The sequence below is a fragment of the Canis lupus genome, chromosome 34 (genome assembly GCF_048164855.1).
Source record: "Canis lupus baileyi chromosome 34, mCanLup2.hap1, whole genome shotgun sequence".
Lineage (NCBI taxonomy): Eukaryota > Metazoa > Chordata > Mammalia > Carnivora > Canidae > Canis > Canis lupus.
The window spans coordinates 15296650-15312231 of record NC_132871.1 but is presented as its reverse complement, the minus strand read 5'-3'; the positions used below and the strand labels follow the sequence as shown (position 1 = coordinate 15312231).

The 15582-nt window shown below is 33.7% G+C and overlaps 1 protein-coding gene across 4 annotated transcripts in view; it reads right to left on the bottom strand.

The window, feature by feature from the left end:
• Nucleotides 1-15582, bottom strand: part of TLK1 (tousled like kinase 1) — a 150025-nt gene that overhangs the window by 21161 nt on the left and 113282 nt on the right. For all 4 annotated transcript variants that reach the window (XM_072810868.1, XM_072810869.1, XM_072810867.1 and 1 more), the window contains one exon: nt 11829-11895. In XM_072810868.1, the coding sequence (XP_072666969.1) occupies nt 11829-11895 (67 nt within the window). The remainder of the gene's footprint in view (nt 1-11828; nt 11896-15582) is intronic.

Here is a 15582-nt window from a genome sequence, read left to right as displayed (position 1 = left end):
TCAGTTATCAGAGCAGCACTAGGCAAATCCTAAAGAAATTTAACATTTAATATAAAAATTTTGGTATTTTTCATGTCTCAAAATAGACAATTTTGAGAACATTAAAAAAAAACTAGACCTCAAATTAACCACCACCCATCTTACACATCTCTTTGATTTGTCAATATAAATAAAATTGAATACTACATAAGGGACAAATAAAATACATCAAATTTCAGGGCAAAATTCTAGAAATGCCCAATTTTATAGTATTTCTGAATATTTGTTGAGTAAATAAACTGCCTTGGCCTAAATGTATACCCATTACCATTATAAATCTACACTACATGGAACAGAGGTTGTTTTTGAATATCAGACATAAATATTTCTGTATTATATTAGCACCTTTTCTTTTAATGATTTATCTTCTGATTTAAAAAATCCTTTATCTAAAAAATACTTCTGAAGTTTACATTGAAAATATAAGTATCATTTCATTCCAAAGCAGACAGTAAGCGATATAAAGGCTATAATACCTTTATCTAAGCTTAACCTTAAAGGAATATTCTAAGTATGATGAAGAAAAACAAATGTTCACAGATTAAAAAAACTAAATCTAAAAGTATGCTGTTGGGATCCCTGGGTGACGCAGCGGTTTGGCGCCTGTCTTTGGCCCAGGGCGCGATCCTGGAGACCCGGGATTGAATCCCATGTCGGGCTCCCGGTGCATGGAGCCTGCTTCTCCTCTGCCTGTGTCTCTGCCTCTCTCTCTCTCTCTGGGACTCTCATAAATAAATAAAAATTTTTTAAAAATTACATTAAAAAAATAAATAAAAGTATGCTGTTTGTATTCCACTTGACCCTTAAGGTTATTATTATTATTTTTAAATGAAACTCAACTGCTACTTGTTGCAGAGGTATTTAATATAGAGTAGGCATTAGATGATAAATAGAAACTTTCAAAATAGATTTAAGTGAAAATAAATCTTTCTAGAATTTTGGGGAAATTTTTTTGAAATACATACACTAAACAGACTTAATGTAACTGAAATGTCTTCATTAATACAGTTTCAGTCACAAATATTTATTTTAATGAAAAAAGAAAAGGTAATATTCTAGGGGATTCAATAATTGAACACTCATTATATAGACAGGAAATAGATTAAAAACCTTTGGAACAAGACTCAAATCACAGCTTAATTGCCTTAATTAGTCTTATAAAGTAAAATAAGAAACTAGCTATATAGATATTTCTATGAAAAAATTCAAATTCATTTATACCACAGAAGGTAGAAAGTGGTAACCTTTTCTTTCCATATTACTAACATTTGTGGTCTCAAAATTTGCCATTACTCTGATTCTTACACATGTAGGAAGGTACTAAACAGTTAGTAGGTTGGTAGAATTTTAAATATCCAATAAAACTGTGAGATGTCTATTTGGATACCTACTGAAATAAGTTTTACCTTTTATTTGAAATTGTGGTATGGGGATACTATTTCAAAAGAATTTATGGAAATTAAATAAATATATGAGATTCAACTAGGTTGTTGATACACATAATTACATTTGCTTAATATTTTTGGTAATCTTCAGAGGTCTATACAATGGCAGTAACCAATATTACAAAATAAATACTTGTTAAAGCAAGTAAAATATATGTCTATGTCAGTTAAGGAAACTTTTTTTGTCCTCTATAAAACATGGCAGGCATGTCCCATAAAATCTTACAATCCAAAAGCACAGGCAAGATGCATTTGGCTTGAATTATAAAGTTTACAGGAAAAAACAAAATGTCAGAAGTACTAAGAAAAAAAAAAAAAAAAGCTGGATCCTAAGTATTTAAGAGGAAATATCAAGGGAAGGAACTATAACCAAGTGTTTTTTTTTAATACCCGAGTCTTAAATACCAATAGACATAAAGTTTCCATAGTCAGTGAAATAGATTTACATCTTCCATATTGTAATTTAATATTTATTCCACACATCTTGGACCTTAAACCAAAGTGACAAACTTCTGGGGGAAAGATAATTCTGCAACTCTTAAGTAATTTCTCTTAAACTCCACTGGAAAAAAAAAGTATACATAACTGTTATGTACTGAAGGTCTGTGTTCCCCTCAAATTTATATGCTTAAGCCCTGAACCCCCAGAGTGATGGTATTTGTAGATGGGGCCTTTGGGAATTAGAATTAGGTTAGGTCATGAAGGCAGAGCCCTCCTGATGGGATTAGTGGCTTTGTAAGGAGGTAGGGGAGAGAGATCTAACCTCCCCATCCTGTCCCCTCTTTGTGGGAGCACAGAGAACTGGACATGTGAGGACTTGAGAAGGCAGCCATCTGAAACTAGAAGAAATAGATCCTCACAAGAAACTGAGCCCTGCTGGATTGGATGGACCCTGGTCTTGGATTTCCAGCTTCCAGAACTGTGAGAAAATTAATTTCTGTTGTTTAAGACACCTAGTCTACGGTATTTTGTTATGGCAGCCCAAACAGATTAATACACACACTTTCCGCTAATGTTAGGGCAATATGGCCTAGTACCCTTTCCTTATACAAATGGGCAAAGCCCAGTTTTGGTATGGAACCAGGGAACAACAGTCTAGAATACAGTAGTCTCATCAACTAATTTATATTCAGTGCAGTCATTTCCAAAGATATATCCTGTAAACTACATTCTCCTTGCTTGAGATCAACAATCTCTGGGCCGTCCTCAGAATTAATCATTTTCAGAGGGTTCAGGAGAAGCAAGTATGACCCAGACTTACAACTGACCTGAATTCATTACAGAATGGAATCCTCAAACCCGTGGCAAAACTAGGCCAGGTTACTAAAATACAAGAGAGAGAACTCAAATAGATAGACTGGGCTTAATAATACCAACTCTTAATCAAGTCATCCACTAGCTGAGCAGTTAAAGCAGGGGTCTAGAAGAAACAAAGATATAGATAGCATCTCTGGAAAAGAACAGATCTTGGTTGGCACATTATGCTGTAGAAGGGACAGGAGTAAGAACAGATTTTGAGAGAGGTAGGTTTGATGATCACATACAACTTTTCTGTTAAAACAGAAAAGATACAGCAATGGACAATTTGACGGTATTTTAAAATAAGCTCTTAATATTCTGAATTAAAACCCAAGTCATACAAGTATGCAACAACAGATCTCAATATTGCCTCATGGTTTAACCTGCAAAACACACCACCTTCAAAACTTTTAACTTTTAAATTTTTATATGGAAGGCAAATTCCAAGGGCAACTTAACCAAAATGGTTTGTCTTTCAGCGTAAGTTTGACATCAATATGCTTTCTATTTGTAGGCAAATTCTTTTTTGGCATCTTAATGTCCCCTCAGCTCACCATTCTAAGGCAATAGTATATGTAAAAACGCCAGGTTAAAACTGTTAGGTGGATTTTTGAGCATTCCCCATAATGGTAATTTTTAAAACAGCAATTATTAAAAGAAAGGTGGGGTGTGTAGGCATTAAAGCTATAAAGCTTTAAGAGTTATAAAATGCATTTTCACATGTAAAACTGATACATCTCCTGAAACAATTAAACATACTAGTTTAAATTTCTTTAACAAATCTTGAGTATGTTACATATTATATCCACAAAAACCCTATTTCAAAGAGCTGCTTTTCTTTCTTTTCTTTTCTTTTTTTTTTTTTTAAGATTTTATTTATTTATTTGAGAGAGAGACAGCAGCAGAAATAGCGACCAGGGAGGAAAGGGAGAAGCAGGCTCCCCACTGTGCAGGGAGCCCAATGTGGGGCTTGATCCCAGGACCCTGGATCATGACCTGAGCAAAAGGCAGACACTTAATCAACTTAGCCACCCACGCGCCCCAAAGAGCTGCTTTTTGAGACAAGCCAAGATAAGTATTTTGACATATCATTCTCATCTTGCCTATAATCAATGAGAGTTGGTAACAAAGAAATTCTGTAGAGTGTATTATGAAGATGGCAGAAGATGAGAAAAGCTGATCACTTTGAACAGTCTACTCAACAGCACTATATAACATTACTTGGTCTAGGAAAACTAATTAAGAATGAGGTTTCAAAAAGTTTAACTCCAAATTCATTTTAGTAATATGAACAACATTAATCCCTCAAAAGTTGGTATCTGAAGGTCAAATTTTTTAATTTCATAAACCATAATGTCATTCTAAAAGTTTATCACCAGGAAAGTGACAGGTGAAATTAACAAAAGGCACTATTAAAAGCTAATGGAGAGGGCAGTGCAGAAAAGAAGAAGAAATGAACAATTTACTTCACCTTTATCCTTACGTCTCCAGGTTATTTCTATTATATGCTTTCAAATACTTTAAATATGGATATGAGATACATGAACCATTGGAAATATGAATCAACCAACAAACCGAAAGACCCCAAAGATAAAGCAAGTTTGAACTTACAGAGATAATCCTATTTTTGCTTGAATATGATTGTATAGATTGAAAATTGGGTAGGAGGCAGCGAGGGGACAAAAATTATGAAATTCCTGGGAGGCAGGGTTCATTCCTAACTATATAAATGCTTTCTTACTCCCCCCTCTCCAATCACTGAGCTGGTTCTTACTGATGAGCATACTGTATCTCCCTCAGATCTAGTTCACTGGTGTAATTATTTTAGAACCTTAATGTTTTCCTGTCTCTACACTTCATTTCCTTCTTTTTAGGGAGAGGGTGTGAGGTGTGGAGGTGGGGGTGGTATTTTATTCTCTTTTCAAATGCATAAATACATACATTAAAACCCGAGAGGGCAGCCCGGGTGGCTCAGCGGTTTAGCGCCGCCTTCGGCCCAGGGCGCAATCCTGGAGACCCAGGATCGAATCCCACGTCAGGCTCCCTGCATGGGGCCTGCTTCTTCTTCTCCCTGTGTCTCTGCCTCTCTCTCTCATGAATAAATAAATCTTAACAAAACCCTGAGAATAACTGTTAAAATAGGTTTGATTCTGTCAGTTCCCCCATTTAATTTAAACAAAACAAAATAAAAACCTTTCCAGCAGCAAATAAATGTAACAATACAACTGACTGGCAAAATTCAAATAATTTAGTACACTTCTTGAAAAAGAAATTGCAGCTGCTGTATTAGGAATTCCTTGATGTTAAACACGAACCAGATGCTGACATCACGCCACAGCACGTACGGGCACCATGCCTTACAGACTACTGTAGTCCTTTCCCCTGCTGCCTGCTTCCTTTGAACCTTTTTCAGGATTTGGGTCGATTCACAGACTTTTTTTTTTTAAGTATGAAATGATTTAACTTTCTACACAATGATGGGAAGAGCCCAGTCTTCTAGACTCTCTTGACGTACATGAATATACAGGTGACCCTTGAACATGGGTTTAAACTGCACGGGTCCACCTATAGGCAGATTTTTTTCAACAAATATAGTAAAGTACTGTAACTATATTCTCCTTATAATTTTCTTTAATAACGTTTTCTTTTCTCTAGCTTATTGTAAGAATACAACATATAATATAGAAAATTTGTGTTAATTGACTGCTTATGTTATTGGTTAAGTCTTCTGGTTAACAGTAGGCTATCAGTTTAATTTTGGGGGAGGCAAGTTATTAGTAGGCTATTAGTAGTTAGATTTTGGGGAGGCAGAGTTTTGTACCCATGGGGGTGGAGGAGGGTTGATGTTCTTAACCCCTGAACTGTTCAAGCGTCAACTGTAAAGGACATGGAGTTATAGTTCTGATTGGGAAGGGCCGGTGGCCAAGCAGTTTTCTTTTTTTGTGAAATAGTGATCTCTAGACTGAATTTACAAACATGAATTAATTAAACTCTGCTCTAACCAATGGCTAACATGACTTCTAAAATTCTGTTCAAAATTTTAAAAATTCCATTCTCTATAAAACAACTGGATTAATATTAAACATTACAGAAGCAAAACACATTTTATGTCTAAATTTTCATTTTGGAAAAAACATAAAATAAATTTTCATTTTGGTAATTGAAAATCTACTACTGAGTTAAGACATATGACTGTAAATGGGCAAACACAGAGCAAAGAATGTTTATGGATTCATAATAAGAGTAGGAGGTAATATATGAACAATGGAGTTTTCCTATCTACAGTCTGTCCCATGTTCTCTCAGCATAGTCATCTTTTATAGACAACTACTCATTTTTAAAAGGGAAGCAGTAGTAAGGACAGAATGTCAAGTTTAGAATTCTAACATTCTTCTTGGCACTTTTCTTGCCTACACATGCCAAGAAGTCAAGAACCTCATCACATTCTTCATGGGCTTAATTATGACCTTTTCTACTATAATGCATTTTCACCAGACTTCCATGGAAAATTACTGTCTATACAAGTAGCATCTTTTCTTATGTTCTGGAGAAATATAATGTACAATGTGGTTGGCTTTAATTGAGAGAAGAATTCCCAAGAGATTTCTTCTAGTCATGGCCATGAATATAAAGGTGAATACACAGATTTAGAGATTAAATCCTCTAGAATTATACTGTTCATTATTTTCATATTTTTATTCAAACCTAAAGTGACAAGAAATGTCACATATGCAAACTTATTCTCTGTGGTTATACTAAGGACTTGATAAATCAGATGACAATGGTATTCTAGAAAGAAAGACCAAAGGAGATATCAAACTTCAAGAGTATTTGGGGGTCAATTCACCTAAAACCAATGCCCTGTATTCTCCACTGTTCAAAAGGCTTGTAGACAATCCATTGTCTTCCATTTCAACTAGTTGCAAGGTCCACTGTGAAGGAGTGAGAAAAGAGCTGTGTGCTTGTTCTTGACCTGTAAAGATTTCATCATGGAAGATTAATACTGATGCTGCTGCTGCCTGTTACTGGTTGTTTCTCTTTGCAGGTGCCAATATCGGTCAGAGAACAGGATTTCAGTGGCAGAGTTGTTGCTATACTGTTATCTCTTCAGAACGGAGGCACAAGGAGAGATGAATGCCACATCGCAAGGAGCAAAGGAGAGAGAGAGAAAGAAATGGTGTCAGGTGGCATGTTGGATGTGATTTTTGTTTTAGTAGAGATTGAGATGACTGCAAATTGTTTAGCTGATTCCTTCGGTCTGCAAAGATACATTTGTGTTGGTGCTGATGATTCTTGACTAATCCTGTTTCAATTACAAGTTGGTTATGTTTTTCCAAAAAAAAACTTATGGCACTTATATTCAGAACTTACAAATCTTCTCTCTCTCTCTCTCTCTCTCTCACTCACTCATTCTCTTTCTTTTTCTTCCTCTCATGCACACACACAACTCAAACATATACATTATAAAGGCCAGTATCTACTAACACTATTTAAATATTCCATACTGGGGTGTCAAATTTTCTATATGCATTATTTTCCTTCAGCTAACCAGATATTTTAAATCTAGAGGATGACAAAACTTGAAGACTAAAAAAAATAAAGAGTAACATACATCTGCATGCTGTTCACATCACACACTTGAGTAATAGCAGTGTCAAGACCATTCTTAGTCCTAGTAACTTTCAAAATTCTTATTTCCTCATCATTTTGGGATACTATGATAGTTAACTTGTATCATTTAAATAAAATTATGACTACAGAGAGAATCTATTACAGGGATGATGGTTTTTCAGGAATTTTTTAAAAAAGTTATTTGTGTTAATTTAGTAATAATCCTAGAAAAGCATATCCATAGTTTTCTTCATTTCCAGAATAATCTAAACTATATAAACAGAAACCTAGCAGAATGCCTCACATCAAAAAGATAAATTCCCATAACTAGAATTTGTTGAAGACTGGTATCAAAACAGGATCAATCATAAAAGCTAATTGGCATATAATTTGTTAGTTTCCTTAAATCTATAGATTCCACATATGGCACAGGTACATAAAATAGGATAGTTAGTAGCCTTACCTCAAAGAACCAACTTTTTAAAGACAGAAAATAATTTCCACTGCAACTACAAGCTTTTAATAAGGGATAACTGGGTAAGTTTGTACATAATTACCTCAAGCGAAAAGTTGTTTTTTAAAAGCTGTTTCAGGAATAATTTGCATAGTCTCCACAGATTTTAGTATATAGTTCTCTGTTCTATTCTGTTAAATCCTAAAGCTACATAAAAGGCAAGACTATGTTAGAGAGTATTTATAGTTTTTATTTTAAAAATGTGCTTTTTCAGTTGACCTTTAAAAATAAATTTAGAGTGAAAAGCAATATACCAGCTAATAAAAAATATTCTACCTAATATAATAGTCACTAACAATACTCAAGGAAAATAATATGTGAGGGAAAGAGAGCATTTGTGTGAAAAACTTAACTGTTCTACTTTACCTGCATGTTTCTGAAAAAAACAAAAAGCAAACATCACCTCTATTCTAAGATCGATGCAAAGAAAGTTACAAGTGAATTGATTCTTCTGAATGAATACAAAGAATCAATGTGCAAATCTACGTAAAATAGAAAAACTGTAGGAATAAGTATAGGTACCCTCCACTGGAATGGAAGCAGAAAAAGGTTCACATTTGGCTTTGCTGGTTACTAGCTGTATTAATTTTGACAAAACATAGGGAGAAGATCTTGGTATTCAAAAATTTAGCATTAATATTCACTCTAGAATGGTTAAAACTTCAAAGTCCATAAAATGTAATATCATGTAATCTTTCTGAAATAGGGATTTGAATCATGCCTGTTATCAAGCAGACTATGGATGTAAGTCAATCACATAGTGAATGAGTGAGCAATGATTTCATAAAAATAACCGAAAATATTAAAGAATTCTTGATATATTAAAAAAAAAGTGATGCTGCACAGTGACTTTCCTGATCTCAGAAAACAAAACTAGTAAGCCCTCAGCCCCAGAAACACGTGTTTATGTTAGCCACTGACTGACTTTTGGAGACTTCTGCTTAACTTTTATTCCTTACTCTAGCACTCTAATAGTTTTGTTTTGTTTTGTTTTGTTTTTCACTCTAATAGTTTTGGATTTATAGTTCTAACCCTGCAGAATAGCACAGAATGTGAACTGAACTTTATGATTTATTCAATGGTAAATATACTTTTTTCATACTTCAGTTTACCTATTCAATTACTATGATGATCTTTATAAAACACAAAGCACATCATAAATTATTCATTTCAAGAAAAAGTAAATAGGCCTTCTAGTCTCTCATGTCCAAACAACATAGGCTCAATGAAATAAGTTTTCTCTTTTGGTGCCCACAAATCTAATCTAATAATTTTACTGAACTTTAAGAGCTTTTATTAAAGACAGAGAGAGAGAGAGAGAGAGAGAGAGAAAGAGAGAGAGAAAATGCTGGGTCTCCAAATCTAAACTCTAAGCTGACACAGTATAGGTTAATTCCTGTGTAGGTTACAAAGACCTCAAATATTCACATATCAGAACCAGCCTATGATAGAAATTATATATTACAAGTTGAGCACAGTTCATGTCAGCTTAATAAGCCCTGGAGCATAGGGAGCTGATAAGATAGAGGCTATTACATATTTTCTCTTGTTCTCTATGTGTTAAAAATGTCCAATCTACTTTTTTAGAAAACAGAATGACCTATTTTAATGGCCTATTTTCCAACCATGCTTTAGAATGCCAAATAACTTATTTTTAAAACACGTTGACTTAATGGTTATTATTTAATTTTGCAACTCTAAAATTAATATCCAGTGGTAAGCAGGCAGCTGTTAATTATTTGTGCTCTAAGATGACACTACTTATTCAAGTTTGTTCCCTATATGTACTACCAAAAACTTCTTTATAATGCATTCATTTTTCTCACCCAAAAGAGCCTCCTAGAAGAAAATGTGAGAATTCAAGACATGAGGGCATATTTCAGCATTAGTAGTTTATCCACTCTCCCAAAATATTCCTTGATATTGGTCAAAGAAAAGTAATATTATAAATTTGTTAAGAAGATAAAGTTAGAAATCTATAGCTGCTCAGTAAATCTGATAAAAGCTGAAAAAAATAAAACAGGAAAAAGATTATGAAGGGGACAATTATTAGAAAGAATGAGTAAATACAAAAAAATAAAAAGTCAAAACAGGAAAAGAGGCTAATATGGAGGTTAGACGAGAAAGTGTAATATTCTACAACAGCTTGCAACTGTTTATATAGTATCTAGATGTTTAGGTATACCTCATTTTACAACACTTACACAGAAATGTTTCAGAGAAACTAAACATTTTCAAAGTACCAGGAAAGCTTTAAAATCAACCAAGCACAACCAATCAAAACCAAACCCAAACCCTTCTCTGGAGCTTTTCAAAAAGTGAAGTATTTTTGGTAATACAAGTAGCCAATTCCTAATTTAACTGCTTTAAAATTTCAGGTTTTATACAACAGGTTTTTATTAAATAAGATACACACATGTAAAATCTCATTAGAGTAATTTGAAATTATTATATGTGAAGATAATAACCTTCCAGTTAAAGTGTCCCACTATCATGAAAAGCTGGTTAGAAAATAAATTATAAATCTTTACAGGGGACATCAAACATAGGTCTCTATGAATTCATTATCAAAATAGCTTAGGTGGATCCACAAATACCAGTACTACATCTGTACTACAAAATCCTTCAAGAGTCCCATTACAGCTCCATCTGTTACAGATGGACAGACTAAAGTTGTCTACTGTATCTCAAAGACCAGGAAAAATAGTAATTACAACAAAACAAAATACACCTTAAAAAAAAGACCAGAATAAATCATTTTAGAATTTCCTGTTAAAGTAGTTTGGGGCTGAAACTTTTCTGAGAAGGGGCATAGACAGATATAGCATAGTTAAAAACACTAATGCAAATTATATATTTATATATATATTATATATAATATATATAATATATATATATAAAATTCTGTTCTGGTCCCTGTAATTGAATGGCAAAGGGTCTGAAGCACCTTGATAGCATTCCAAAAAACAAAACAGTATGATAGCAGCTGCTACCAGAATGGGTTTCTCTGTCCTACTTCACCTTATCCCAGGAAGAGAACTTCTGAAGCTATCAATCTTCGATTAGTTTCCTAATTTAATTTCAGCGATTATTCAGCCTATTAAAAAATATGTAAGTAATGTGACAAAAAAACAGAATAAAAAATGGGTCAAAGAAAAAGTATTTTACATCTGTCAGTAACTTACTTTTGTTTTTTTTTTTTTTTTAGTAACTTACTTTTGAGTAGGAAAATCCACTCTATTTTTATTTGAAATGGCTTGAACTAAAAATATGAACTATTAAAAACAATGAACTGATTACAATTTCATAGTTTACAAATCAATACAAAGTTATACATTATAAAAATGTACTATACTAACACACAGCAACATTCTGATACATTATATAACTTTATACTATTCTGATGATTAGGTTCTTCTAAATTTGCCAATGTACATATATTAATTGAAACATCTCAAGCATTTGATAGCTTAAAAGTTAAGCCAAAGAAACAAGTTTGTTATTAATTTATAAATATTTATTATAAATAGACACAAACAATATGGAAATTTACATTTCATCTTAAAAATGAAGCATTTTTACAAAAATAGTATTTAAACAGAGTAATCTTAAGATCCTGTAAGTCTGGCCAGGAGTTACTTCTCCACTTAGGGACATGGTATTATCAGCATCTCAATGTTTATTTTTATTTTTATTTATTTATTTTTTCATCTCAATGTTTATAAGCTGCCACAAGGTAAAGGAATGTTATTTTAATATATTTAACTTAAAAATACAACTTTAATGCCCACCCCACCCCTCTGGTTTTTGGTCTCTCTGGGTACTTTCTCTCTTTAAATGACTTTTCCAAAAAGACTTATAATACAAACTTTCCACAACCTCCAGTAACAAACTAAATATTTAGCATATGCTTCACATACCTTTTTGAGATGTCCTAGTCTAAGTTTGAAAATTTCTTCCTGTTCATGATATTCTGCCAAAGTCAACCTGTTAAAAATGAAATTGTAATTCTAGATATTAAGATTAATAGTTATTTCTTATTTACAACCAGCAAAAGAACATAAAATAAATGGAAACACTACAATGTTGACAACTTTCAGCCCAAAATATAATAAGCAAAAAGTCCTTTAAAATATTCTTTAAAATGTGTCTAATACTTAAAGATGGAACAACTAATTCATAAATTCAGCAACTATTTAATGAATGCTATGTATCAAGTGATGTTCTAGAATTTCAATCCTAAGGGTACAATGAAAAAGACATTTTCTCCTTTCATTTTAGTTTGAACTTACATTCTATAGTTCCCACTAAGGAGGCAGAAAAGAAACAATTTAATAAAGAAATAAAATCATCCCAAATAACAGTAAGTGTTATGAAGAAAACAAAAAAGGGTGGTATGATAATGACTGTATTACACTCATTTGCACAGAGTGTTAGGGAGGTGGTCTTGATCAGAACATCAAAACGAGGGATCCCTGGGTGGCGCAGCGGTTTAGCGCCTGCCTTTGGCCCAGGGCGTGATCCTGGAGACCCGGGATCGAATCCCACATCAGGCTCCCGGTGCATGGAGCCTGCTTCTCCCTCTGCCTGTGTCTCTGCCTCTCTCTCTCTCTCTCTCTCTCTCTGTGACTATCATAAAAAAATAAAAATTTAAAAAAAAAAAAAAAAAGAACATCAAAACGAAAACTACAAGAAAACCTGGGGTAGTATGTTTGAGACATAAGTTAGAGCAAGTGCAAGGATGCTAAGTTGGACACAGGCTGGCATACTCTGAGAAAAAAAAATATAAACATCAAAACAGCCAGAGAGGCGGTGAGCTATAGGAGAGGCAAGCAGGGGCCAGCTTATGTATGGACTTCCAGACTAAGGAATGAATTTCATTTTATTCTAAGAGTACTAGAAAATTAATGCAAAGACAGTCCAGTTGGGTACTGGTTTAAAAAAAAAAAAAAAGAAAAAACTAGACATTTTTCGTTTTTCTGCTTCCATATGTGAGGAAAAGGAATGCTAAAACTATACTCAAAGCATCAAATTTTTAATAAATATAAATAGAAGGGGATCCCTGGGTGGTGCAGCGGTTTAGCGCCTGCCTTTGGCCCAGGGCGCGATCCTGGAGACCCGGGATCGAATCCCACGTCGGGCTCCCGGTGCATGGAGCCTGCTTCTCCCTGTGCCCGTGTCTCTGCCTCTCTCTCTCTCTCTCTGTGTGACTATCATAAATAATAAATAAAAATTAAAAAAAAAGAAATAAAAGCTATAAATGTCCTTTAAAAAAATAAATATAAATAGAAGACTTTAAATCTTGAAAGTGCTTTATGGTTATTTTATTAATTTCAAATATTCATATATAACTTTGAAAAAAACTAGCTTAATATATGTAGAACCATTATAAGACATAAACACTTATAACTTTTCCTAGTAAAAAATGATCCTGTTTTCTGATAAAAGAAACCACTCCACAGTAAAACAACCCCCATTTCACACTACAATACTGAAAGAATTGCTTTTATCTATCATACTCAAGCTTGTTTGTTTACTCATGTGTTCTGGGGGTATTTGACAAAGCTCCTAACCCAGATATGATTTATTTATGTTTATTCAGGTCCTTCAGCAACATTTAGTATAAATGCTATTCTCCTTTAGCTAGATGTTAAATTTACTAATTCTAAAGAAAGCCTATTCAAAGGAAACAACAATCTTCCAAGAAATTCAGTTCGTATTCCACTAGAAATACCTTAAGAGTGAAAAAATAAACATTTAAATTAAATCTGTCTACCAAGTCTTAGGTTAACACAACTGCTGGGTTTTATTACACCAAATAAAGCAACAGTGGACAGCTGCAGCAGATGCTTCAGGTAGACTTAGAGAAGTGTGGCAGTGTGAATGTAGAGGGAGTTAAAGGGAGAAGAGGGAAACGTGATATTAAAAGGTTTAGAAACTAAAAAGGATAAAATCTCAACTAATCCAATAAAGAAAAGCTATAGGAATTTATGGCAAATAGTTTCTGGATAGGCATATATATGCCACCAATGAAAATCTGGTGCAATTTGAATTTCCCCAAATTTTTGAAACTGTATTCTACTAAGAAGTTTGGCTCTCATGCAAATTTGCAGTCTTTATATATGCAGATGGCTGGGAATTTCTGTATTTGGAGGTAAGCATATTTAGTTGGTGTATTTTTCAACTAGTATTCTTGTGAGTTAAAAATGAATATCAGTTCACTGATGATTTAGTTCGTTGAATATATTGTTTGGTTAATCTTACAACATAACGTAATGCATATCTGGTATTCAATAGCATTTAGTTCCAGTTGTTTTTTTTTTTTTTTATGATAGTCACAGAGAGAGAGAGAGAGTCAGAGACACAGGCAGAGGGAGAAGCAGGCTCCACGCACCGGGAGCCCGACGTGGGACTTGATCCCGGGTCTCCAGGATTGCGCCCTGGGCCAAAGGCAGGCGCCAAACCGCTGCGCCACCCAGGGATCCCTAGTTCCAGTTGTTAATATGCTTTGTGTTGTGGTTCAAATCATCCACATCCCTATAGCTAAGGCAAAGTCATACAAATACTCCCTCCTCAATTTTCTTAGTAGAGTGATACTTCTTGATTTAAAAAATTTTGACCCCAGAGCATTATTTCACAGGTCTACTTTGATATTAAACACATACAATTCCCACTAAAGATTAATGGCACCTGGGATCCCTGGGTGGCGCAGCGGTTTGGCGCCTGCCTTTGGCCCAGGGAGCGATCCTGGAGACCTGGGATCGAATCCCACATCGGGCTCCTGGTGCATGGAGCCTGCTTCTCCCTCGGCCTATGTCTCTCCCTCTCTCTCTCTCTGTGACTATCATAAATAAATAAAAATTGAAAAAAAAATTAAAAAAAAAAGATTAATGGCACCTTTTATCATCAGCAGAACTTAGCTATTTCCTTCCTGCATTTTGAGTACTACTACTATAACTACTATTAAGCTTCAAGTAAATAGGAAAGTATATATATTCACTAATTTCTCTATGCTTGGTTTTGAAGCATTAATAAACAAATTCTGCAGAAAGTACTAAATACTAGACTACTGAATTTCTATGGCAGTGATTCTTACCATTTTATGATAGTGGATATTTAAAAATAATCTAAAGGAATTTATAAACATTCTCCAGAAAATTTCACATATACATAAATTTGGGGATTCACAGCTCTCCGTTTAAGAATTCCTATTCCAGATTGTCTCACCAAATAGAATGCAAGCTTCAAAACAGCAAAGACGACATTTCTTAAATTTCTCTGCATTTCCCTAGCAGGAAGTATCTGACATATATTAGAGATCTTAAGATATCTCTATTGTCATTTCATTATTATTTTCATTAATGAAATGTTTTTAATTAAAATGTAAAATATCTGAAAATGAACAAAAAAGTAAAATAAATTTAGGTAAAAATTGAGGACAATCCTTTTCAAAGAATAAAAAGAGCTAAGCTAAGATAATTAATGTTAATCTTAATGGCACTTAAATCCTACATAATTATTTTTATGATGTGTTTTTAAGACCCTAAAAAAGTTCACACTCTTAAGCAAGTCAGTTGGTTAAGTTACTTAGCAAATCTTTTATTCACAGATGTGAAGATAAAGTCTAAATCCTCCCTATATGAATCATATCTGATATTACAGCCAATGATTAAT